Genomic DNA, 25,324 nt, shown 5'->3' on the forward strand with positions numbered 1-25,324 from the left:
AGAAGGAACAGAGAGCTATAAAAGGACGATGGTTTCTGTAAGAACTCTTCAAATCCTCACAAACAGCAATTACCAGGGCTCTCATGCCTCCCCATCTCCCAGAGCACGACGCAGAGCTCCCCCTTGACAGCCAGGCTACATTCAATCACGCCTGTGAGCCAGACCGTGCAACAAATCTCTCCCCTCTAGGCAGGGGGGAAAGCCAGAGCAGGCACGGGGAGAGCGGGAGAGCCACCTCAGCATCGCCGGCAGCTCCCGTGGCATTTGCGGCGCTGCGGACATCACGTGCGTCAGCGCTCCAGCTGCGCCGCGTTCCTGCGGAGAGCGAGGTTTACAGCACCGATTCCCTTGCTTCTAGCGCAGCTGAGCCCTGGCACCGAACTGGGCCTGCTGCACTACCAAAAATGTGCGTGCAGCTTGGAGAGCCTCCAAGGAAGGAGCTGCGGGAAGCCAGGGGCACCTCTCCAGCAGGCACCAACACCCTTACACGTGCTCTGCTGAGCCCGGCGGATAACGCAACCCGTTGGTGCAATGCTTAAAGCCTGCTTGAAGAAGCGTTGCTGAGCAAGAGCAAGCACGAAGCAGGAGGAAGAAGAGAGAGCACAATGGCACAAAAGGGGACAGACATTTGTCAAAAGACTTGACAGGCTCTCCATGAATTTAGAGAGGGGGTGGAAGCCCGCAGAGCGCTCCCAGGCTGGGAAGGAGCGATGCTGAAGGTCTGCTCTCTCCCCCACGTGCAGGGAGCCTGGCAGACGTTATTCCCCGTCCTCTCCCTTGAACTCCCAGCAGATATTTGCCGATGGCTCAGACGATGGCATCGGCAAGCTGGTAACATGATTCACCGCGAGCGGCGGTGGGGAAAGCCCCCAGCCAGGGAGCGAGATGAGTCACGGTGAGACGCCGTCGGCTCTCAGAGAAGGAAGCAAGCCCATCCGAGGAAAGGCAAACCCAAGAAAACACAGGGCAAGGATGCGTGACGGGGACGTAGGGGACACAAGGCACTGCTGCCTCCCAGCTTTTTGCCAGCAGCTCCAGTCCTGCCCCGGGCTCGGTGCCTACTTGGCTCCCAGCCCTCTCAAAGGCATTTGCCTGTTACGGGCCAGCATCACCCACCAGTGGCATCGCTGCTTGCGCCGGCATGCCCGGCGTCGGTCGATGGGCTCCTGCCAGAGCCCTGAGCACCACCTACCCATGGGACGCTTGCCCACAGCAGAAGCGCTGAGCTCCTCAGAGAGACGGGAGGTATGGGGAAGACCACAGACCAGCACGCGTCTCCTGGCGTGGAACCCCCTGCTCTTTCCCAGGCTGGACCCCCCCGCCGCCAAGCTCTGCTCCCCGCCACGGTTTGGAGCCTGGCCACAAGGGACGTGCTGCCACCCCAAGCCTGGCACAGAACGCTCAGCTACAGCACTGCTGGAAACCGAGAGGCTACGAGCTTATCGTGACTTATTTATCAGGCCAGCTACCAGGGGAAGAGGAGCACGTCCATTCCTCATCTCCCCGGGACCCGCCGGCTCGCACGTCCGGCTGAGCCCAGTCATTCCTGGCACCGCCTGAGCCAGCAAGCCCGGCAGACAGTCGGCACAGGCAGTACTTGCTCACATCTGCCCGGGAGCGTCTTCCCAAAGTCCTTCTGGTGAGCAGTGCCCAAATTCCCACCCGGCTTCCTCCAGGGCTCAGCACTACAGGCTCACACTTCACACCTTACCGGCCCAGATGCCTGCTCTCTGCCACACGGAGTCACCTGCCTCCTCAAACTTGCAGTTTTACTGCACGTGCGTTACAACAGAGTGTACGTACAACTCACGCTCCTTAATGCTGCCAGTAACCTTCAAAGCTTCGCTGGAAAGCACTTGCCGCATCCCGGCCGTGGTATTAAAACAGACAGCAAAGCCAGGACCGCCACACTTTGGCCAACTCTCTCGGAAACTATTCCTCCCCTACGGGCAGCCTTCGTCAAAAGGCTGCTCCGGTGAATCTGGGTATTAACTTACCCAGTTTATGGATTAAATACCAACCGCAGGATGAGCTCCTGACCCGTTTCATGCATTGAGTATGTAGCATATTAGTAGCAATGCAAGACCAGCCATTATCTTATTATGAAGTTCAGTGGCAATGGTGGTGCCGGGAGAAATACAATAAGCTTGCCTGGAAACGTTCTACTACAATTGTCAGTGCGCTGAAAGAGCAATTGAAATTATTGCATACAATGTAATCTTGTTCATCTCCGATAATCATATCAAGTCATTAGCTCACCGATAATTCACCTCGCACCGAGCGTGGTGACTTTGCAAAGAGGCGGCTGTGCTCTTCAGGCTGCCAAATCCGGAGCATCTCCCGGCCAGCTCGCCGTCTGCCACGCACATCCCCGCAGGCAGTGGGGCTGCCCCCAGGCAGGGCTCACGCATGCAGGGCCAGCTCGCTTTCAAACCCTGTTCTGTTTTATGGCACGGACAGTCCTGGCTGTGCCGCTTCTTGCATTAAAAAAAAAAAAAAAGACGTCATAAATGACCTAACGCTTTTAAAAACTCGCCATGGCAGGAACAGGGGTATCTCAGAAATATTTTAATTGAATGAGCTCAAAGTTACACCAGGCACTCTACACAAATAACTGGCCAAATGCATCGATTTTCACACCAGTTCAACTGTGCATGTGGCTTGCAGAGGATGCAAAATCTTGCTTTAAGCAAGCTTGTTGAAATTCAGCAATTTCGCCAATTTGCTAAAATAGAGTTCAGCTATGCAAAGCAGCAGAAGTGCCACAAAATCAGATGTACCTGACAGAGTAGGAGGTGTAGAGGAGCTAGATTTTAAAGTGCTTGAAATGCCTCCTTGGTTTGAGCCTGCAAAACTCAGCTGGACATTTCCCAGAAACAGGTTTGCAGAAGACTTCCACAGAAGCAGCTTTTAACAAGTGCCTATATAGGATTTTATCCTTTCTGGCACCAAAGAAAACCTGGATTAAAGCTGCACTCAGCAATCCAAGTAGCAAAAAAAGGGATGATTCCACATTCTCTAGAATAACCGCGCCAAGTCCCAGCCAGGTAGCACTGGCTGCGCTGGAGACGTGCCAGGATGACAGAGAGGAAAGCATTTGCATGTATTTACATCATGAAAACATCAAAAATATACAGTTATCATTGTCATTTAGGGTCCCATGTGCTCAGCCATTCTGAAAAAAGGAAAGAAGAAAGGATGCCCTGCAGCTAGCTCAGACACTTTAAACTGAAATCTTCAACAGCTCATAGTCCTTATGGTTGGGAAGATGCCTCAGCTGGGTTCTTGCTCTCCAGTATGGTAACACCCTCTTTGGTAGCTGACGGACGTGCGACCCATCCCAGACCACTCTCATGAGCTCCCATCTGAATTTCTCAAGCCTTGCCCAGGCACAGAGCAGCTCTGGGCTGCTGCTTCCAGGAGAGCCGGGGCAAAGAAGCTCCCCTGTGCTCGCACCAACAGGACAGGCTGGCTCCAGAGGAGCCAGGGAACATTTTGTGGGCCAACCTACCCCCGCAGTTTAGGGCACGAAGCAACACGGACAGGGTCACGCTGGTTTGGGATGAGGAGGAAAAGGGGTTCAGCTGTATGAACACAAGCCCAGCTGCTTGCCAGGAAAACAAGCCCCGGTCTATTGTTTTTATTAGCACTGACGTGGCCATCGGTGCCCTGCAGGACAGCCGGAAGATGCAGGCTCCAGAGGAAAGCTGCAGCAAACGCTCAGGAAATTGCTGTCCAAGTGCATCCTTGGCAGGGCCGATGTCCCCTTGCACCAAGTCCTTCCAGGGCCAGGGATTTCCACCAAGATGCAGAGCAAGACAGGGCTGCGTCCCCAGCAAGCCCAGCTGGAGCAGGCAGGGAAAGCAGGAAGGCAGAGGCAGCCAGCTGAGCACCTCCCCTTCCCTCCTCTCCCCCGAGCTGAGAGAATCCAGGGAATTCTCCAACACCCTCCTGCTTCTGGACAGAAACCCTCCCTCCGGCCAGCACTGCCAGGACAGCCATGCCGCCACCAGCGCTTCAGCAGGGAGAGGATGGGGATGGCACCCCTGCCCTGCAACGCTGTATAAAGTCCCTTCTCAATCCAGATCCACAAAAGGGACCGACTTCAGGCTTAATCTACACATCTTGGGGCAGTGGAGCTGTTCTGCCCACGGCCTGTTGCTCTTGGGAGCGAAGCAGCAGGGCAGCAGAGCCCGGCCGGAGCAGGAATCCCAGCAATGCCGGCTATGCCGTGTGCTCCTCTTTGCCCCCCAAAGGGTCAGGTCTCCATCTAAACAGGAAGCCGGGATCAGCCAGGCCCACGGCGCTCGCCCTCCAGTCCCGACTGCTGGGGAGGAGCGGGGAGCAGAGGGCTGCTGCTGCTCTGGCCCCCCCGGCCCTCCCCTGCACGGGCGGCTACGGGGACCTCCAGGGCGCCCTTCCCCTCGGGAGCCCCGCTGTTGGGCAGGGTGCTTCCTCACCTCTTGGCAGGATTTTTTTTTTTTTTTTTTTTATCATTTAGTAAACAGAGGCAAAGTCCAGTGAGCAGCTAGGGTGAAGGCAGCACCAGGAAAGGGGAGCTGCAGCAGCGGGGGGTGACGGTGGGGGTCCCCCTCCTTCACCGGCAGCGACTAACTCGGAACAAACTGGGACAAAGCACTTTCCCCCTAAAACCAGGGACTGCATTAAAAACCATACAAACCTCAGGGTCAGCAGCTGCTTCACACGCCATGCGCAGAACCGCTGCAGCTTGCGCTTGAAGATCGCCCATCGCTCGCTTTCTGTGCCTAAATGAGCTTTTTCTTCCTCTGGTTTCCCCACGCCGATATTTTGGGATGACTCTACCCTGCTGCTTTAAGAAGGACACGCATTCCTTAACCTCCAGCCAAACTGAAACCCGCCTCCGGCCCCCGGCCCAGTCAGCAAAAGGCCTCGCAACCCCGCCATAACGTCCTGCTGCCAGGTGCAAGGCCGGCGCAAACCACGGGAAACCAGGGAAGGGCTATACGCGTAAACTCCCATCAGACAAACCATCCTGGCATCCTCTTCACAAACAGCAGCCCCGCGACAAATAAACAGAGGGTAAAAGTCTCTCTGGCAGATCTGATCTGCAAACCCACAGCCTTTCAATGACCTGCATCTCTCCTGTTTTACACTAGATCGAGGAAATTTGAGCACACGTTTCCAACACATCGTTAATCGTGAGAAATCATTATTTTACTCTAATTTGTATTCTTTTTGCCATTCAGAGCTTTATCTATGAATTGTCTAGACTATGCTTAAGTTTATTTATATTGGCCAATAAAAAAAAAAAAAAACCAAAACACAGTAGGGTTTATTTAAGCCCTCAAAATTGTGCCAGTCCTCCCATACTGATGTGGAGTTCTGTGATTTGGGGGCTGAAGTTTCAAGATAAGACTTTTGCAAGAATGCAAGGCAGAAGAGGAAACAGCTGTTTACGAGAGCTCTTGACGGCATCGCAGTTGTTCTGTCCCAAACCTTACTGTGATCAAACCTCTTGCCATAAAGGACTTCCCAGCTTGCGCGCTGGCCACAAATTAACCACTGCCGAGAGGACAGGGCAACGGGTAGGAAAGCTGCTGAGAAAAGCCCACAAACTATTTACACTCTTGAGAGTTTGAAACAGAAGAGCCTTGCAACCTGCGTCCTTGGGATCGATACTCCTCTCCGTGGGATACGACGCTCCTCTCCTCCTCTGGCAACGAGGAAAGAGAAAAGGAGATTATAGCAAGAGTCCCCAGGAGGGGCCAAGAGAGGAGCAGGGTGACAGCAGAGCCCCGGGAGGGCTGCTCTGCCAGCGAGCAGGTCCAGTGCTCACGGAATCCCACGAGGCCACCAGAAAGCCAGCTCAGCCGTTACTCGACATCCCTGCGAGCATCCTCAGCTCCTTCCGTTTAAGGGTGTTATTCCCAGGAGAGAGCCATCCCTGGAAGATGGCGCAGACCCCTTGCTGTGACTCACGGAGCAGCCCAAATTACCTGCGCCTGTGGCCACACCGCCGCGTACGTCAGACCAAGGTCCGAGCAGCACCCAGAGGGCTGTCTCGTGCATCGGAGACCAGTCGAGCTCCTGCTGTTTTAAGCCCAGGGGCAGCGAGCTCCCGGGTGCGTGGTTTGCTCACCTCCCAGCCCACCCTTGAACACCCTCCCGTTGTGCAGGCGAGAGGCTGGGGAGCGCAGGAAAAGCTCCTCTCCTGGCTATCGGTCAAGCATTACACAGCGAGGAGAGCACCCTGTATCCTCACTGTAAGTATTTTGGGAAGCCAGGGTGGCGAAAAATACAGAGTTAGGAATAACCTGGAGGACAGGACTTACGGAAGAGAAGGCTGTGAGCAGAGATGGAGGAGCAGTGTCCCCGCTACCCCGACGCAGAAGGGGAAGGAGTATCCTCACCACACTCACCCTGATCCGCCGCATGGCCGTCACGATCTCCACCCGACTGTTCGGCCGTGGCACATCCAGGCTCCCGATGTACTAGAGGGAAAGAAAGAACCGATTAGTCGCGTTTCCACAGCACTGGAAACCTCACAGTCCCACCACGGCCTCGACGGCATCCCTGGAGGGAACCCAGAGTCACTTCTGGGGAACAGGCAGCATTCTGCCCACTGCCCCGAAGCCTCGCACACCTCCCACCACGAAGCTGTTCCCTCACCACAACGTTTCAAGGATTCAGCCGTCATTATTCTAACAATAAAATAACTTCAGTACTCAGGCCAGCAGGACTCATTCATCTATGCCATGATCAAAGTATGCAGGTATAAGCCAATATACCTCAGCTGCACTGAGTCATCTATTATAGACCTGGATATTGGAATATCCCTAAAATAGCTGGGGCAACCTGTCCTGTGACAGGCCCTTCACTATTTAATTACAGCCCTGCCAAACCCTTGGCTGTTTTTGCAACGATGCTGAGCCTCCAGGCCAAGCCTCCAGAATAAAGGCGCTGCTTTGCTATTCAAAGCGGACCAAAGGCAGCACTGCTGCGACCCAGCACGGAGAGATGCCAAACAAAAACCTTTTTAAAAATAAAATGGAAGAGGGCAGATTCAGAAGAAGGATCAGAAAGAGACAAGCGATGAAGAGTCAATGCGGAGCAGTAAAAACGTGTAGTTAGAAGAAAAGCGTTTGGAGTCTATTTACTAGCCCTCTGTGCTCCCACGCTTCATCTCGACACGAGCGCTGACGTAACCCTCGGCAGCGCAGCACGGGCACTAAACCCGGCAGGGCTGTATGCTCCTGTGAATACAGCCGTAACCTTTGCCGACACCGTGAAAACCCAGGTCACCGGTTCCAAGCACCAGCGCTGAGACGGGTGCTTAAACGGCCGAACATGTGCTAGGGGCCACCGTACGGGCAGAGCCTGCGGAGAGGGGTTGCTTCTCACCCAGCATGGCTGCTCCTGCCCCAGGTGTGGATAGGGGCAGGCGTCCAGCGACCGGCACTGGGCAGTCATTGCTGAGAGCAGATGTGAAGAGAGAGGATATAAAAATAAACAGCAAACAGCTGGCATGTTAGTGACGTGCAGAGCAGGCTGCCACGGTGCTGGGCAGCTTTACATAACCGGGAATTAAAGCCCACGATGCTCACTGCCAGCAAAGGCGGCATTAACTGCCCAGACCCCAACCGTCAAACACCCGACTGCAAAAGCACAAGTCCTGATGAGTTTTCAGTCGCATCCCCTAAACGGAGCCTTCCCACCCCTCCAAAGGTTCAGGTCACACTAAGAGAGGTGTCTTTGACATCAGTCTATTCCCTTTTCTTACATAAAGTCTGGAAAGCATCAGTAACCAGTAGGAGGTGAGGAGGAGGGCTGCGGCAGCCAGCGCCCTGGGCACGCAGTCGCCATACAGCACATAAGGGAGAAACCTTGCCTGGCCGAGGAAGACAGGGAAAACGCCTTGGCTCCACGGCACCTCTCCCCCGAGCCTCCCCACGCCGCTCTTCTGCTGGGCACCACCCGGCACTGCTCCCCACTCACCCGCAAGGGAGCCGCCTTAGCTTGGATTTTGAGAAGGACAGACTTTTGCTAGCAAAAGGGACAGCCAGAGGATGCCTGTCGTCTTCTAGCTATTCCCAACGGCACAAGGTCACTGCCGCTGGAGGGGTAATCGCTTCCCTTGCACAGTGAGCACAGAGTGCAGCCACGTGCAAGGACAGCGCAAGCGGTGGCAACTATCAGCCGTGCAGGAGACGGCCCCGTCCTCTGCGGGCTCTCTCAGCCACATGAATCCAAGCAATGCCAACCTCCTGGCTGACGACCACAACCTCAGTCAGCAGCAACACTCGGTGACGCCCGTAATCACATGCGTGAGCTCGGCAGGGCTGGGCCACGCCATAAGCGAGCGATGGAGCAGAAACCAGGCACTGCTGTGGACCTCCTTGGAGGCCCTCCTGAAAAACAGCACTAGCAGTAGGAAGTGTCTTGATGCCACCCTATCTACGCCGCTTTATTCAGCTCCTCTCCTCCAGCCCATGGTTGCGAGCACCCGAACCAAGGGGCTCAGGTCACAAGCCATGCAGGATTTGCCTCTGCACCCAAACCCAGGCTCCAGGGCATCCCGCGTGCCGTGGGAGCGTACCCCACCAGAGCCTGCGGCACCTCCAGCCCCGACGTGGGCTCGCTTCACACAATTACTGTGCTCACAGCTTCGAAAACACCCACTTCTCCCTCCGCTCTGGAGGCAGGTATTTTTTTGCACGTTTCATAAAACTCAACAGATGGACAAAGTCTCCCTACATTATTTTTGCCTTCAGGGCAGAAATCGCGTGTGGGAACTGCACTGCAGAGGAGTAACCCTTCACAATGTAATGAGTATCCATCAAAAACATGGAATCGAAGGCTGGCCTTTCAGCTAAACTACTATTTCCCAGGCAAGGAGCGAGGATGGCCTGAGAAACTGCTTGTGATTTGCAAGCGATAAGCGCTCCTGCTCTATTCTCCTCCAGACCTCCTACTCACAGCACCAACTTTCATTTCGGAAGGAGGTGTGGGAAAAAGCAGGCGAGGCAGAGGCGAGGATCAGCAAAGCAGCAGGAGCCTCTGGGGTGCAGGACTCCCCCCTCATCCCACCCAACGCTGAGACCCAGCTCTCCCCTCCTGGGGCAGGAGTCCCAGGGACCCCCCGAGCACAGGGGCTTTTTCCTTCCTTTAAAATCCACACGCCCCAAGCGAGGTGCCAGGCGCAGCGGTGGCCCTGGTCCCGGCTCCCAGGGCTCGGACCAGCATCCGTGCCAGCAGGTCAACCCCGCGGGAAAGGGGGGCGGCAGGGCCGGGGCTCAGCCCAGGGAGGAGAAAGGAAGGCGCCCGAGACAAAAGGAAGAAAAATAAAGCTGTGTGAAAGAGAGCTGACAAAGAAAATAAACCCATGAAAGAACCCACCCTCTCCAAGCCCCCGGGAACCGAGGAGGAGGAAACCCGCACATACGCAGGGGACAGCTTTCACAAATAAACACCTCCAGATCTGTGGCCCCACCGCCCTGCCAGCACATGGGGTGCAGAGGTGGTGCCCCCCACCTGCACACAAGAGCCAGGCAGCATTAGGGGGGTCAACGGTCCCCGTGCTCTGAAGGGGGGGGCACGGCTGGCTCGGTGGGGAGGGCAGCCCCAGACTGCCCCCTCCTCCTCGGCCCAATTAGGAGGAGAAAGGCCACCCGCTCGGAAGGCCAGTGAATGGGCAGCCGAGGGGGTCCCTGCTGTAATGAGGCGCTCTGGCAGCCCCACAAAGGCAGCCCTTGCATTGCAAACGGCCGGAGCCGCTCAGGGCTGCGTCGCCCGGTGGCACGGGCGGGCAGGCACAAAGCACCTATTTTGCAGGGTGCTTTCGGTCCCCCACACGCCCCGCTGCTCCTCATCCCCATGCGTGGGATCTTCCATCGGTCCTTCCCTCTCCCTGCCATGGCACAGGCTCGGTGGCCGTCACCCATCGGGCTTCTCAGCACCTGGAGGGAGCTTGCTTGCCATCCCCCTCCCGTGCAAACAGGCTGCCCTGGCTGTCCCAGGCTCGGCTGGAAGGGGTCCTCAGACGCAGGACCCCCCCCCCCCCACGCACCCCCTGCCCGTGGCTTACAAACGACCTGTCCAGTTCAGGGAAATACCAGTCCTCCCCAGGCCGGAGGAAAAAAACCCCACGAAAACAAAGCAGAGCATTTTGCCAAAGCCATGTTTGCACAAGTCACTTAGTTTCTCATTTTTCCTTGAGGTTGTTTAATATTGTTCATTTTCTGCTCTGTCAGAAACGAATTTTCTTGAGAAGGTGCTTTTGCCGTGACAGCAGGTGGCAGATATTTTCGGAAAGCCGAAGGCCAATCGCATCCCTGGCAAGGGGACATCATCCAAGGGGTGCTGATGAGATCCCCTGCGGGTGGTGGGCAGCGAAAGCCTTCCTGGAGAGGAGCTGCCGCCTTCCCGAGGGAGGCACGCTGTCGCTCCGCCAGTCCCATACCACGTGCAAAGGTCAGGGCTGAATCATACCCAACTTACAGGGGAGCCTAGATTGGCTAGCTGCCGGGTTTCCAGCTTTGAAAGCCACCCTGAGTCAGAGAGCTTGCCACAGATGAAGAGCCACTGCTTCTGCAGAGTAGCTGCAGGCAGGCAAGCAGGCAGCAGGGCAGCGCAGGCAGAGGAGACGCGCTGGCACCAGTGCCAGGCTGGGGGTACCGGCCATCCTCAGGGCCAGGAGAGCCTCGTCCGAGCAGGGGACCCTGCACTCGGGCTGGGGAGGGGTTACCAGAGGTACCGGCAGCCACGCGGGGGGCACAGGATACAGGATGCGAGGGTCCCAAGTTTTCTGAAGAGTCGAGGGCGGCGTGTGGCCACGCCGGGGTGCTGGGACGTTGGCCCCGCCACACACGGCTGTGCCACGAAGCGCCGGCCAAAGTGCTCGGGCACCAGTCCCCAGCCAGGCGCCCGGAGATTTGAAATCTCTATATTTCCCCAGTGCCCGGGGAAACACCCGGTCTCTCTGCAGCCTGGCCGATAAGGGCTTCTCCCGTCAGGGAAAGCAAGGAGAAATCCAGTTCCCGGGACTTCTGCTGTCACAGTGCTCCCGCTCCCCCGCGCGCAGCCTCCGCCCGGGGAGCCACGGGGCTGGGCTGGCACGTCCCCGGTTCTGCCCTGCGCCCCAGGAACACCCAGCCGCACGGGAAGGAAAGGGGGGAAGTTTACTCAGACTGCAGTGGTGCGGGCTCAGAGGCCAAAAGGGACGGAAAAGTCAGGGTGCCAGCTGACTTCAATGGAAAAAAGCCTTGGCTTTCCAGCCAGAGCCCAGCAGGCGGGTGCTGCGGGCTCTCTGCTGAGCTGGAGGGCCCCAGCCCTGCCCCGTCCTCCCTCAGCGGGGCTCTGCACCCCGAGGACACCGGCGTGCATCCAGCCCTGGGAGCCAGGTAGTTTAACGCAGCGTGTCAGACCCGTCCAGAGCTACGCAAGCAGCCAGCGGGCATTAACACAGGGACGCCTCGTGCCAGGCACCGCCGGTCAAGCTGACGCCCTAAGGATATTGGTGCGTTCCTGCCTGCTGGGCCTAGAAACGCTTGCACTGCCTATGAGCTGCACAGGGGCTCGAGCGCCAGCACCACAGAGCTCTGGGGGTCCCAAGACAAGACCCCAGCACCCACCAGAGCTACGTGCACTGCACCCACCACCCACCCCGGCCAAAATGGGCTCGCACGATAAGGGGAGACACCTTTGCGGCAGGACGCAGCCCTACAGCAGGGACACCAGGTCACAGAGCGAGGGGGTGCAACGGGAGAGCTGAAGGTTTTCCACGACAAAAAAGCAGGGCTGTCCACTTACCCCCGTTTCTGTACACCACCCAGCCACACCACCCACAGCTGCCCCCCACGCAGGGGCTGAGCTTTCTGTCCTTACACCCAGCTACAGCCTTAACAGGCGTTTCTGTACGGGACGTGCAAGACCGGAGCACTTCAGCAGCCAGAAAGCAGGGCTGGGGGCATCCCACCCCCGTCGCTTCTTCCTCGGGACCTTCTGGCATCTGCGGAGCCCACGCGTTGCCTGGCCGGTACCCACAGTCTGGGCACACGCAGCTTTGCCAAATCCTGGCAGAGTTGGGTTTTTTTTGCTAAGAGCTTCACTAAGCAGCCTGTGAACTGACTTAACAAGTATGGCAGAAATATGCCACTGTTTCAGACGAGAACTTTGGTGGCACTGGGGAAGGTTATTTATAGCCTTGAGCAAGCAATCCTGGGCTAAATCACACTGCAGCTCCGCTCCGGGCTGAGCAGCCCTGACAGAGTACACCGTACTCCAGAGCTGCCAGTACAAACAGCCCCCAAATAAAGCTGCCAAGCGTCTCCCAGGCAGCTAAAGAGGTGCAGAACTTCACACAACCTGTCTCCAGCTTCCCAGCCCTCTGGGAAAGGGAACCTCGCTGGGAAGGGAGCCTGAAGCAGAGGAGGGGAACTGAAGACCCCGATTGGAGCTGCCTGCAACTCAAATCACTTCAAATGCTTCTATGTATGGCCCCCACATACATAAAAATCTACACAAGAGTGGAAACACATGCATTTGCTGCTTAGTGTTCACCTGAGGCTATAATCTCTTTCCCGATAAAGTGATTAACTTTGCAGCAACCAGCAGGCACTGCCAGGGCTGGCAGCCTCGGGAAGGTGGTGGCGGGTGAGCTGCAGGGGTTCGTAGGCAGGGACGTACCGGATCAGACTAAAGTCTCCTTCATGTCCCATCTCCAAACATAGACAGCAGCAGATGCTCGGTTCAACTTCAGTTTCCCACGCAAAAAAACCAGAGAAAAGTACTGACAAACATGAGAGAAAATGCCTCGTTGCCAAGATCCCTTAAGGGGGAAAAAAAAACCCCACCTGCTGCCCAGAAGAACAGCAATCCCCCCCAAACCTCCAGTCCCACACTTATCTGCGAACAGGTCTGACATCAGGAAAGCCAGATCTCGGCACATGTCCTGTCCCAGCCCATGGCAGTCCCGGACTGCAGGCTGGGGGTGCCTGAGGACCAAAGTTTGAAGATGGGGGAGCAGCAGAGAGGGTCCTTGCACCCACCTCCCCCCTTCATTGGGAACCACATAGATTATGGCATTGCTAATGGATCAGCGAGTCCTGGGACTGAAAAATTAAGAGCTGTTTCCAAATAACGGGTATTGGGTAGGTGGGACCTTGCCCTGGACCACAAGATCTCCAGGGCAGGCGAGATCTCTCACTGCTTTTGAGATCCCAAGAGCGGCCCTAACGACAGGGGCCAGCAACAGCTTCCCCATGCGAACCCAGCGGCACCCTGCACTCAAACAGATGGGGTGTCCGGCAGTCCAGTGACAGGCTCCACCACCCCATTTAATTTCCTCTACACGCTGATCCCTCTGGAGGCGTTGGAGCAGCCTGAGTCATGATTTCTGAATGCGCAGAATTGCTGGCGTTGCACAAGCTGGCCCTCGGGTTTTGTCCTGCAGCACCGAGGCTTTGGGAAGATAAGGAGTAAGCTCACATCCCCCTCCTCCTCACCCCAACCGGAGCAGCCGTGCTGGGTGGAGAGGTAGAGGAAGACAGGAGAAGTCTTTACTCTCTACACAGGCATTTATTTAACCAGGAAACCATTGAACGAGTGGGAATTTATGCCCGCTCCCCTGTGTCACGCTGCAGCTCCCAGCTCCGTCATCCGACCGCTTCAGCTAACTCAAGAGGCTTGGCTTTTGATTCTATTCAACAATTCAGACTGCAAGAGGCAGAAAAAAGCGAACGCCTTGCCTTCCCTCCGAGCTAGCTCCTCCGATTCCCAGCAGCCTGGCCGAGTAGCCTCAAGGGACACAGAGGGGTTTGGTGCCAAGAGAGATGGCCAATGAAAACAGATCCAAAAGTGTGAAATGTATTACTATTCCTAAGAAGATGGAGTGGGATTTTCCAACTATTTGCATTTATCTCCAGAAAATGGATTAACATAATCCTTAGAGGACACTTTGCTCAGACTTGGTGTCCCTGTGCCAGAGCATATGGCTGCAAGTAGCTTCAGTGGGGCCGAGCGGCACAAGTCTCCCGATGGCATCACATGCGACAGCACCGCTTGCTTCAGAGCAAGTCCGTCGCTCTCTGCTTGAAAAGGGCCCAAATCCTGACTGCCTGCAGCCACCCACCCCAGGGCGCCTGCACTCCCTTGGGAGAGAGGCGAGGGGGACAACAGCAGAGATGCCAGCGGCCACTGTTGAACCAAAACATGCGTTATCGACTACGCGTGCCATTTAAAGACAGCAGCAGAGAGCATAGGTCTGACTGTAAAAATGAAATTAAAAATTAAAACAATAAATCAGTGCATACTGACTCGGGCCTGCATTACCCCCCTGCAGTGAGCCCCAAGCAAGCTCGTCAGGAATCCCGGGCTGCCAGAGCAGAGACCGCTGATCCAGCTGCTGAGGGCTGCAACACTGGGATCCACGCCGCCCGGGCTATCAGCAATCGCGGGAGGCCTTTAGCAGACAGGCACGTGAGTCCCGGCACCCCAGCTGAGCATTTTTCTTCTTTAATCTTCCCCCAAAGTTCTGCTCTAAATCAGAGTTCTTCATTTTTGTGACTCGCGCTAGGTGCCTGGCTGAAACAAGAGCCACACGGGTTTAAGCGCTCGGGATTCTCGGGGATAAAAGGAACTAAAGGAGTGTAAGCATTTAATCAATCTCCAGCAATCTAATAAAAGGATGGAGTAATTGCCTAAGCCATCTGCATTCTGCATCTGGCATTAGGAGCTACTGGGAGAAACCCACAAATTCGGAAGCTGGGTTTCGTACGGATTGTGCTTGGCATTAACGTGTGCCACAGGACTCAAAATAAGAGAAAGAGGAGCTAACAAAGACTAATATGCACCACCCCATTAATGCAGCCAGAGCAGCACGGAAAAGAAATGAGCCATGAGCAGACCGAGGGGCAACTGAAGACATATCCCACTCCTCATCCCCCAAGTTGGGCCACCCAAACCTGGTATGGAAGAGGCACAGCACTCACGCCCGGGCACGCAGGATTTAGAAGGGCAGATCCTTTGCAGCCTCCCCACAGGTGAGGAGGTGCTGGCAGTAAAACAGCAATCGGCTCCAATAATCCAGGGGCAAAAGGCTGCAAAGCTGAATTTGACCGGTCTTTCCCAGGAAGGAGTTGCAAAGCAGGTTTAAGTTTGCTCCGTAAACAACTCCTCTGCTGTTTTGCTCTCTGCAGCACAGTGCTCACTGCTGGGCAGGCGATGGCCTCTGCAGAAGAGCCCTCCCAGCCGCAAGAAAAGGGGGAAATAACACAACTTTGGCACCCCGAACGAGCCGCAGCCTTGCCCTCAGGGCACTGCCCAGGATTAGATGCCAAAGCTGCGATTCTTCCCCTGCCAGCACCTGTCCTCCAAGGACGACAGTGCGCGACAGATGCCTTCCTCCCTGCCTCTCAAAATCTGTTTTACACCAGGTTTATTCCAAGTCAACCCCACTTGGACTATCTCATCAGCGTGATAACTGTATCCCCCAGGAACAGCAAAGGGGGCAGGATTTTATGTTTCCCCTTTTCAAATTTCACAGCCAGCTACCTTCCGGCATACTGTCGGCCAGCTCTACCTGCTCAGGGCTGGGCAACGCGGACATGGATCTCAGCTTTTTCCCAGCCTGCTGAGAGCGCAAGTACTCAGACTGTGGGAAGCCACAGCCTAAGTGGAGTAAGAGACTGAGAAGTCCCAGCATAGAAAAAAAAACAAAACAAAACAAAACCTCTTCCTGCCAAATCCACTAGCAAGAATGGTTTATATATGTAAAGAGAAACAGCAAGCTTTTATTTCGGGCGGGCAGTCCTGACCTCTTGCACTGCACTGCAAATGGCATGAAGTTCCTCCATCTGCTCACAGGATGAGTTTATTCCATCAGAGGAGCACTAGGGTCCAAGACACCCTTCAGGCCACCACCAGCCCCCCATCACACCGGCACTCCAGCACGACCCACAGCACTGGAAACACAGAGCAAAGCCGAACCCTCTGCTCTTTCCCGAGAAGACGCGCACAATCCCTGGCTCTCTGGGGCCAACGTCCCTAAGCAACACAGCGCAGAGCTATGGAGGGACGCAGGTCCGAGGAGGGATGCTCGGGTGAAGCAGCAGGGTGACCCTGCTCCAGCTGGACCCTTCCCGACCACCTTACGGGATGGGTGGGAAGCCTCACCCAACTCTCTGCAGCGGAGTTCGGGGGAGAGCAGGCAATGCCAACGGGAAGGGCTCCCGGGGAAAGCGGAGAAAACCCAAGGCTATGCGAAAAGAGACCTGGAAAACGGGGAATCCCGGGGGGCCGGGGGTGCAAGCCCAGGGCGGGAACCCCCGCGGACCCCCCGCCGGTGCCCGCAGACCCCCTCCGCGCCCGCTGCCCACCTTGGCCTCGAAGCAGATGCCGTGCTGGAAGGCGTCCTCGTTGTGCAGGGGGATGCGGAGGTCGTGCCGGTCATCCACCAGGTTGTACTTGGACTTGGCGGGCATGGCGGCCCCGCGGCGGCCGGGCTGACCCTGCAGCGCACCCGGCGCCGCCGCCGCGGAACCTCCGCCCCTCGCCGCCGGCCGGCCCCGGGGCGGGGACGCGCCGCCGCGGAGGAAGGACGGGGCGCGGAGGGAAGGGGAGGGGGGGGTGTCTGTAAGTGCGGGTCTCCGAACCCCCCGCCTTTTCCAGAGGGAAGGGAGGCGTTGAAAAACGAGCACCAGAAAGGGGCGCTGGGGAAGGCACCGCTGACATCTAGTGCGCGGTGCCGGGTCTGCACCCCAGCGCCGCCAAAGTTTAAAAAAAAAAAAAAAAAAAAGGGGGGGGGGGGGGGGAGGGAAGATGAAAAAGCCTCCTTGCAAGTGGTTACGGCGGTGGGGGTCCAGCTCAGCCCGGGGGTGCGCTGAGCGATGGGACAACGCCGGGCCGCCTGCCCGGGGCACACACGGCGAGCCCCGGGCCGGGAGCGGGGCCCGAGGAACACATCGCTCCTCGGTGGGAGAGCCGGGCTGCTGCAAACGCCCAATGGACGCTGTATCCCGATTTTTATATCAACACCAGACACGATGGAAATCAAGTGAGCTGGAGGTGGAAAAATCTCCATCTTGTGCTTAACGAAAGGTCAGTCCTTGTGACCGGACCCTACTGTGCCCTACCTTATAAAAGCCCTGAAAGGTGTGAATGTGCTCCCCCACCCACTGAAAGCACCCCAGAGTTGCTTTCCAGATGTGCAGGGACCCCCTCACACAGTTTTGACTGCAAGTCCAGGCTGTTTCAGCCCTTACCCCCACATGCGCAGTGCGCCCTCAGGTAGGGCTCCATCCCTCTGTGTTTTAACACCCACAGATGCTGCGTGGCAGCTGTGAAGCTCATCACACTGCAGCACAGCTGAAGGGCTCACACTGGCTCTCACAAATGCCAAAGGCACCACTTGGGACAAGCCTTTCCCAGTGCAGTCACGTCCCCACGCTCCACAGGAGACCCACAATTCCCAAAGCCCTTGCCTCGCTCTGCTGGCACGGTCCTACACACCAGAGCACGTTTCCCTCACGCGCCCCAGGTTTCTAAATGACTGCAATGCGAACAGCGGTGCTGGATGTTGACCCTTCCCTGGGCATAACAGATTCAGGGCCATTGATTTTTCAGACTGAATCAATGCCGCGAAACTTTCTTTGAGTTCATAACTTAGTTCAGAGCCAGCCACAGCATTGCAGCCACATCTGAAAAAATATTGTTTCCCCTCAAAGCGGAGTGGGCTTTCCACCATCGCCAGAAGCTCAGATAACAGGCTGGGCACAGACAGTTAAGTGACAAGCTGAGAAATCCCTGTGCTCTGTCATGCCCATGAGAGGTCTATGGCAATGGCTGCTGTGCTGCCGGCTTCCCCGCGCCGGGCTCGGGGTGGGATCATGCGGAGCCGTCAGCACTCGGACAAGTGAATCGAGGGATGATTTCCCACTGAAGGCAAGATGCCAGCATGTCCTAGGCTCTTTAAAACCTCTGCTCCTTGTTTTGGAAGGGAGCAGGGGATCAGTGCTGTGCATTGCAGCGCAGCAGCTTGGTGACAGCACTTGCAGAGATCTCCTGGGCAAAAAGGGTGCAGAGAGCCAAACACCGTCAGGGCACTTGAGCTCACTTAAGTCTGGGACAGGCAGAAGCCAGTGGTGGGACAGTCTTGAGCCTGGATCTGCTTCATGGTGTTTGATGCTCTGGGTTCTTGCTGAAGGCTTCTGTTTGCCTCTAGCAAAGGTTTAGCTGACAGCACTGAAGTCCCGGGTACTGGGAATGATACAGCCACTGGAGGAATCACCTGGAGGTCTCTAGTCCAATGCCTGCTCCGAGCAGGGCAAGCTCCAAGAAGAGAGCAGCAGCTCAGGGCTGCGTCTAGGTGAGTTGCAAGCATTTCCAGGGACAGAGATCCACAGCTTCTCCAGAGCCTTGTTCCTGTGCTAAATCTGATTAAAGACATACAGTCTTGCTGACTGCTGGCTTTCCACAGCCAGCAAAGCCCCACGGATTTGATAAAGAACTGAACTCCTGTGTGGGAGGGCTTGGGAGCATCTCTTCAGTGAATGGTGCCTTCAGGGAGTTTTTCCCTCAGGCATTGACATGGGTGTTTGATGGAAAGCCTTCAGAGCCTGGCAAACAAACCAGCTCCTCCCAGGCAGTCCTGGTGGGTTTGCCCCGCAGTGCCAGGGCTGCTCGCAGACCCTTGCGGGTGGGGGATGTCCTGGGCAGACCATAGCCGGCTCCTCTGGCCTCTCCCGCAGTCACAGTGGCTGCTCTCACCAACTACTGCGGCACCTAGAGCCAACCTGGAGACCACTCTTAAAATACGGGGGTTGAACCAAAGGACAAGCCTCACTCTACAGTTGCTTCTGGACTCTCAGCTTGTGGGCCTCTCATGTCAGGAGCTCAGTACTGCTGCAGGTTGTGAAACAGCCGCTTCGAGGGACAGCAGCTCTTCCTGCAGCCAGTTTGTCCCAGACCCCCACCTGCCTGTTGCCCCACGTGTGATTTGGGTGGCACTCACAGCGTCAGCTGGTGCTCCAGACAAAGGCACACAGGCTCTGCAGGCAGTTTAGGATACCTGTGGCATTTCATGATTCCACCTTCCTGTTATGTTACAAAAATCAACTGTATCTCTTCTCTGGGATCAGTGACCAACTCTCTCTGCCCTGGCACCATGCCTGCCAAACCACCACCTCTTCCTGGGAGAGCCTTTCCAGGCCTTTGATCCCATGACGTCGAGCCTAGTCTACCACCACCACAACCAGAAGGTACAGGAGATCCCAAAGAATAGGAAGAGGATTACATTCTCACACTCATGTTTGTCCTGCAAGTCCAGAACCTGTTTCTTCCCTTTCAAAAAAAAAAAAAAAAATATCAATAATTAGAAGCCCTGGGATTATACGTTGCAGTTGTGTAACCGGTTTGCTTGTTTTGGCAGTCCCGTCTGTTTCCGCCCCGTCAGAGGACGCGGCAGTTCACCCACGTTGGCACAACAGCCCGGGACAAAGGTCCCGTGTGCCACCCGAGCAGGAGGGGACCTCACCGAAGCCGGGGAGACCTCTTGTCGGGGATGCACCCCGGGCAATCTTGAGCGAACCGCAAGGACATTTTGAAGGACTCCTCCATTGACAGGAGAGTTTTGAACAGCCTCCGGCGTGCACGGAGGAGGGGAGCAGCGGTGCAGCCCCGCCAGGCGCGGCCCTGCCGGGGGGAAGCGGGTCGGTCCCCGCTGCCCCTCCCCGGGCACTCCGGGGTCTCGCCCAAGCGCCTCCGGGCGCAGGTTGGAGCTGCTCGGTGCCAGCCGCGGTTGTGGATTTATAGAGCTGGCCTGCCATCTCCTGGGAATGCCGTGAAGTGCAGCACAGAAAGCGCGGTCCGGCTCGGAGAGGCGGTTCTCCTTCCCCTGCCTTGCTCCGGCTCCGCTGCAGCCCAGGGCTTTGGGGGGCTCCTGGCCCAGCACCCCAGGGAAACCGGTCCCACGCCCCACCTGAGATTCAGACTAACTTTTTTCACTCTGTGAAGTTGAAAAGATGCTCTTGCAATGCCAATGTGAAAGCCAGCCAAAAAAAGCACGTCGCCATGTGCCCGCTCTGCTGCGAGATCCCCCCCGGACAGGGCCAGCGGCAGGTGAATCGGAGGCAGAACCCCACAGCTCCGCTCCACCCTCCGGCAGCGGCTGCTGGGGTGCCGTGGGGCGCAGTGGGGAGAGCCAACTGTCACCCCAGCCGGCAGCACACGTATGCTTTGAGCAGCATACCCACAAGCAAGGGACCTGAAAGTGTCGGTCAGAAGCGTTTTGTTTGCCCATAGTGATTTTCAAAGCATCACAAAGCTTTGATATGTTTCAGGACTACAAAAGAGCTGATGTCATGCAAACATTTTATGAAGGAAGTCTGGCCTGCAAGTGTCAGCCTACATTGTCTAGCCTTGCCTTTAAAAGCCCACTATGAAAATACTGTAGTATTTCCAGCAGAAAGACATGTTTGTTGGCCTAACATGCACAGCCTTCACTGAAGCCACCTGCAATCCCTTAGCTAGCCTGGGGGACGCGGGGAAACGTGATGTTTGCAGAGCACTTCGTACATCAGGCACGGTTTGTGCCAGAATGGCAAAGCTGCAGCTTTCCCCACACCTCTTGTGCCGCACCGCGGCGGGAGGAGAGGACAGCCATCCGTAGAGGTGGCAGTGGCCAGCACGCACCACAGCCCCAGCAGGCCAGCATCCCCCTTCTCTTGCTGCTAGCCTTCCCAAAGCCAGTGATTCAATGCACCCACAGCCGATTACTCCACAACCATCATTGCACACGTTGCTTCCACAGGGATAGCGTGGCACAGTGGTTTTGGGGAAAATATGCTGCACACTGTTTGTGCTCAGGAGGCCCCTCCTCCGGAGAACAATAATAAAAGGGCTTTTGGCCAGGTATGCAAATATTTTTTTTTTTTATTGTGCTGGATGTGGGTGGAAATGAGAAACATCATGGAGCGTGGCTATGAGAGGAAATGAGCAGATGGCAGATTTTGAATCTCTAAGCAATAAGTTGTAAAGAAAATTGGCTCTCAGGCAGGCATTCCGATAGGAAAGGTAGGATCCAGCCCATAGTTTGGTGCTCTAGTTGGCTTTAATGTCCTTCCATGAAATCTTATAGCAGCAGATTCTTTTAGGGTCACGGTCCTGCAACTGAAGGGTGCACCTAGGTAACATCAAGACCCAACTGGTGCCGAGCATCCCACGGCTTGCTACCTGTGAACCCGTGGGGGGCTTGGGGGGGACTCACCTCATCCTCGCAGTCACCTCCACACTCCCAGGGGGAAGAAGCGCTAAGCAAGGCATGTAGGTCAGCACAGCAAGTAGATACCTTTTCTGCCTAATAAAACCTGGTGATTAACATCTAACTAGCAATGGCTGGGAAAGAAGCAAAAACTTCAGAAAGGGGAGGAAGGCAAGTCGGCTGGAATTAAGGTCAGGAACTTGCTGGCATTTGCTGACATTTTATTCTGATGAGCTGGCAGAGCTCATTCCCATCAGGCACCCACGTATGTATGCATTTGTTTATTTTAGAGGTGAGACTGTGAACAATTTCAAAGCTGTTTTTTTAAAAACACAGGCTTATCTTTGGTATCCACTGGGGTACAAATAGGCTGTTATTAGAACCACCTGAAAAGCCAGATTTTGCCTCATAGACATTTTGATTCTTTGCACCACAATTTCCTTTCAATTTGCAATTATCCCAGGTTTTTGGAAGCTCTCCACAAACCCCAAGTCTTGAAACATTTTTGTTTCAGAAAGACAAACACATGGTGCTTCTGAAATAAATACACTCCCTGAAGCAGAACAGGTGCCAGCTAAAATTAACACTCCTCCCTGCCAGCCTCAACCAGCCCCACCACAGTTTGCGAGCCAGCCATGAGACCCTGGAAGGTTTGGAGCACCCAGCATCCCATTGCCGTGGCAGGGAGCTGGTGGCGGTTGGATCCCATCCCCATGAGCCCCCCGAGGACTCCAGATGCAGGAGCTGCCCAGGAGCAGGAGTATTCCCACAGCAGGCTGAAGCAATGCCCACAGTCTCAGAGGAGCCATCCCATACAACATTCATCCTGTTCTAATCCCACTGGTCCATTAACAGTAAACACACCTAAATGGTATTACAAGAAGCACACACTGCATAAACACCATTTTAAGCCACCCTTAGTTGTAATAGCTGCCAGTAAACTTATCAATAAATGGATTAATAGCTGCTTATTATAAAAATCAGTACTTACCTCCTCAACATAGAGCATTTCCCATCCCCGCAGCAAGCATAGCATACAGCCTCAGGACTCAACTTCTTTCCCAGAACCCTTAGGCTGTGCACGCAGCTGGAAAACACCTGCAGCAAGCAGCCAAGAGCTGGGCACAACAAACCCCATCCTCCCCACCCAACCAAAACCACCTCACTGCAAGGTGAGTCACATCCCCTTAAATCACCACTTCTCCAGCTGCTCCCAATGAGTGAAAAAAGCTGCCCCACACTGCCTGCCAGACCATGGAGGGGGAAAAAATCATGCAAAAGTGGAAGAAGTCAAGAAGCAGGCTTGTTCCTGGAGGACTGGCAGGTTCCCCTACCCTGGCAAGGCTTGGGCTGCCCACAGCAATGGGGAGGAGTATTGCTGAGGGCAGATGCCCAAGAGAAGGGACCTGAAGAGAGCGGGAGCTCTGCTGGCAGTCCCCCGGCGGGGTGGCAGGGAGGGCTGTGGCAGCAAGCAGCCGCTCTGGGTGTGCGACACCACAGGGTGCTGGCTCGGCGAGCCGTCGGTCTGAAATTCATTCACGGTTTGTCATGATGCTGTTCCCAAGGTAGAATCACTGCAGAAGGAAAGGTCTTGAGGTTGGCTTTGTTTGGGTGTAGGGGGATTTATACAGCAAGACCTCTCGTCTCTGCAGGAGGGGCACTGGGACTCCAGACTGGCCTTGTCCCTGTGACCCCAGTCCCGAGGGCATGATTTTCACCACAGTTTTAATGTTGCACCAGAGACAAGAAGGAATCTGAAGGAAGATGGCTTTTCGCAGCTTCTGTACCAAGGAGAAAGGAGGAAGAGCATCTTCTTCATTTGTGTGACAAGCAAGTAGCCATATTCAAATTATATGTTAATTGCCGCCTCTAGCTGTCAAGCTTCTTGTAGCAATCCCTCACTTACAGCTGATAAATAAATACTGTACTTGGCATTCTTCGTGTGGGGATGCAGCTCGTGGTCTTCAGATATGTTATAGCTCAGTTCCTGAGCGCACGCCACCAAACTGAGGAGGAGCCGTTATCCTGGGTGCTCTGCCCCGTGAATCACTGCAGCTAATTGGAACTACCTTTGATATGTTTGTAATTTGCCAAGGCTTATTTGCTGTATAATCAGACACATGGCCCCTTCCTTTAATTGCCTTGTAAACTGCCAGAATGATTAATTCTGACACGAGCCTGCGTTCATTGGGGGATTGACGTTATGAGGGTGCTGAGGCGAGGGCTGGGACGCTCCCGTCCAGCCCACCAGGTTGGGGGAGCATCTCTCCTGCTAGGTGCAAACAGCCGATCCTCACCCTTGATAAACATGAGAGCGTGCACACCTTTCCCCCTGCAAGGGGACGTGAAAATCCCGCGGGTGCCCAAAGCGCAGCCGTGCCCGTGCAGTAGCTGTGCCTGTGGGCCGATTCCCAGAAACACACTCCCTGTGCCCAGCCCCACCGAGGCAAAGTCTGCGGCAAACGCCTTCCTTAGCGCTGGAGTACACCCTCAGGGACACACGCCGGTCCCTCACCTCGCCAGGAAAACCTCCTCCAGCTCTGCCCCTCTCCCACAGCCGTCTTCCCACAGCCTGCGGATGGGCAATGGTCTGCAAAGGCGATGCTTCACTCTCACTCCCACATATTTTACATGCTGACTCCGTAACTCTGATTTGTTCTCCTAAGGGACTTCTTGTATCTGGGCAATGAACGTTTCTGTGGTTGCCGCTCAACTTTTTTGCCTGGAGATATGAAAAAATAATATCAGCCCCCAAATCCCAGTGACTGCAAATGCTGGGGGAGAATTGAAGCAGCGCAGTTAATAGCCCTGGCTGCCATCATTACAGAATTTGCATAATTTCACTGTGGCTGGACACTGGCGAAAGGAGGGACGAGCAGCTCAGGTGGGTGCCTGGGTGCTCGGCTGCTGGCTGCTGCCGGGACGGATGGACAGACGGACGGAAGGAGGTGCGGGGAGCGGCGTGCCCTGAGCCCCAGCCGGCTCCTTGGGGGGGGTGTTGGGGAGAGTGGGGATGCTCAGAGCCATGCTGGAGCCAGAGCGTGGCTGGTCCTCAGCATCACCAGTGCCACCAGAGGGAGGTGGCAGGCCACCCCGGGTGGGGTGGTGTCCCGCTGCTGGTGCCTGCAGGCAGGGGGACCGCGGCCATGGGAGATGTCACCAGCGGGGTGACAGCAAACGGGCAAGAGGGGGAGGTGGGGACGTGGCTGCAGGCTGTGTGATGGGGATGGGGAGGTGACCAAGCCTCGCAGGGAGGAGCTGGGAGTTGGAATCCAGAGGGAACCATTTTCATGGCCTCAACTGAAGGTGGCACCCAGGGAAGGGTCATCTGTCCAACAATGCGGGGCACGGGGTTTGCCCTGGGCTGTGAGCAAGTGCCTGGGGTTTCACCCAGCCAGATGGGGGGAACACGCCAGCATCAGCACCAGCAGCAGGCCCTGCCCGGAAATCTCCCACAGAAATGGGGTGGTGGTGACACAACTCACCTGCAGGCAACTGGTCCGCAGGGAAGGGGCGATGCTGCTCGTGCCGAGACCCAGCACCCACGCAGGATCCTGCACAGAGGAGTATTTAAGTCCCAGATGTTAAATTCTGAGTGGGCAGAAATGCTGGTATTATTCAGAATTCTAAATTTCAGATATTCTGAAACAGCAAAGACTTTGAAAATTAGAATTAAAAATCAAAAAATAACAAAACATGAACTAATGATTCTGTTACAAGCTGTGCAAAGCGGCTGGCTCCTCCGGCAATCCTGTGTCGCCCGGGAACCTGGGATCTGCTTCCCTGCAGGTGGAAGCACAGAGGGGTCCGAGGGAAGGACAACGTGCCAGCGGGAGCGTTCAGCAGGAGGAAACACGCCATGGAAAAATGCTCATGAAGGAAAGAAGGCAAGGTGGGTAAGAGGGTGGGTGCAGGTGCTCAGCTGTGCACTGGAGCCCTTGGGTCCCCCCTCAATTTTTCTTTTCTGCTCCTTTTGGGGCCTGATTAGCTGAACCTTGCTGTAGCTGGCTCAGCCTCCTCCCAGCGCCGAGGGAGAAATTAAAAAGGACTTTGTTTCCAAACAATTGCAAATGCATAGTTTGAGAATCT

The 25,324-nt window shown here is 55.7% G+C and overlaps 1 protein-coding gene across 6 annotated transcripts in view; it reads right to left on the reverse strand.

Annotated features, from left to right (window-relative positions):
• The window catches only part of NOS1AP (nitric oxide synthase 1 adaptor protein), a 46,357-nt gene extending 29,790 nt beyond the window's left edge, over window positions 1-16,567 (reverse strand). For 2 of the 6 annotated variants that reach the window (XM_075760205.1, XM_075760210.1), the window contains exons 1-2: window positions 16,356-16,564; window positions 6,402-6,473 (exon numbers count right to left, since the gene is read on the reverse strand). In XM_075760205.1, coding sequence (XP_075616320.1) covers window positions 6,402-6,473; window positions 16,356-16,460 — 177 coding nt within the window. In that variant the 5' untranslated portion in view covers window positions 16,461-16,564. Of the gene's footprint in view, window positions 1-6,401; window positions 6,474-16,355 lie in introns of all 6 variants that reach the window. The other 4 variants (XM_075760208.1, XM_075760207.1, XM_075760206.1 and 1 more) reach the window with 4 other exon arrangements.
• Window positions 16,568-25,324: the final 8,757 nt, after the last annotated feature.

This window comes from Balearica regulorum, chromosome 8 (genome assembly GCF_011004875.1).
Source record: "Balearica regulorum gibbericeps isolate bBalReg1 chromosome 8, bBalReg1.pri, whole genome shotgun sequence".
Classification (NCBI taxonomy): Eukaryota; Metazoa; Chordata; class Aves; order Gruiformes; family Gruidae; genus Balearica; species Balearica regulorum.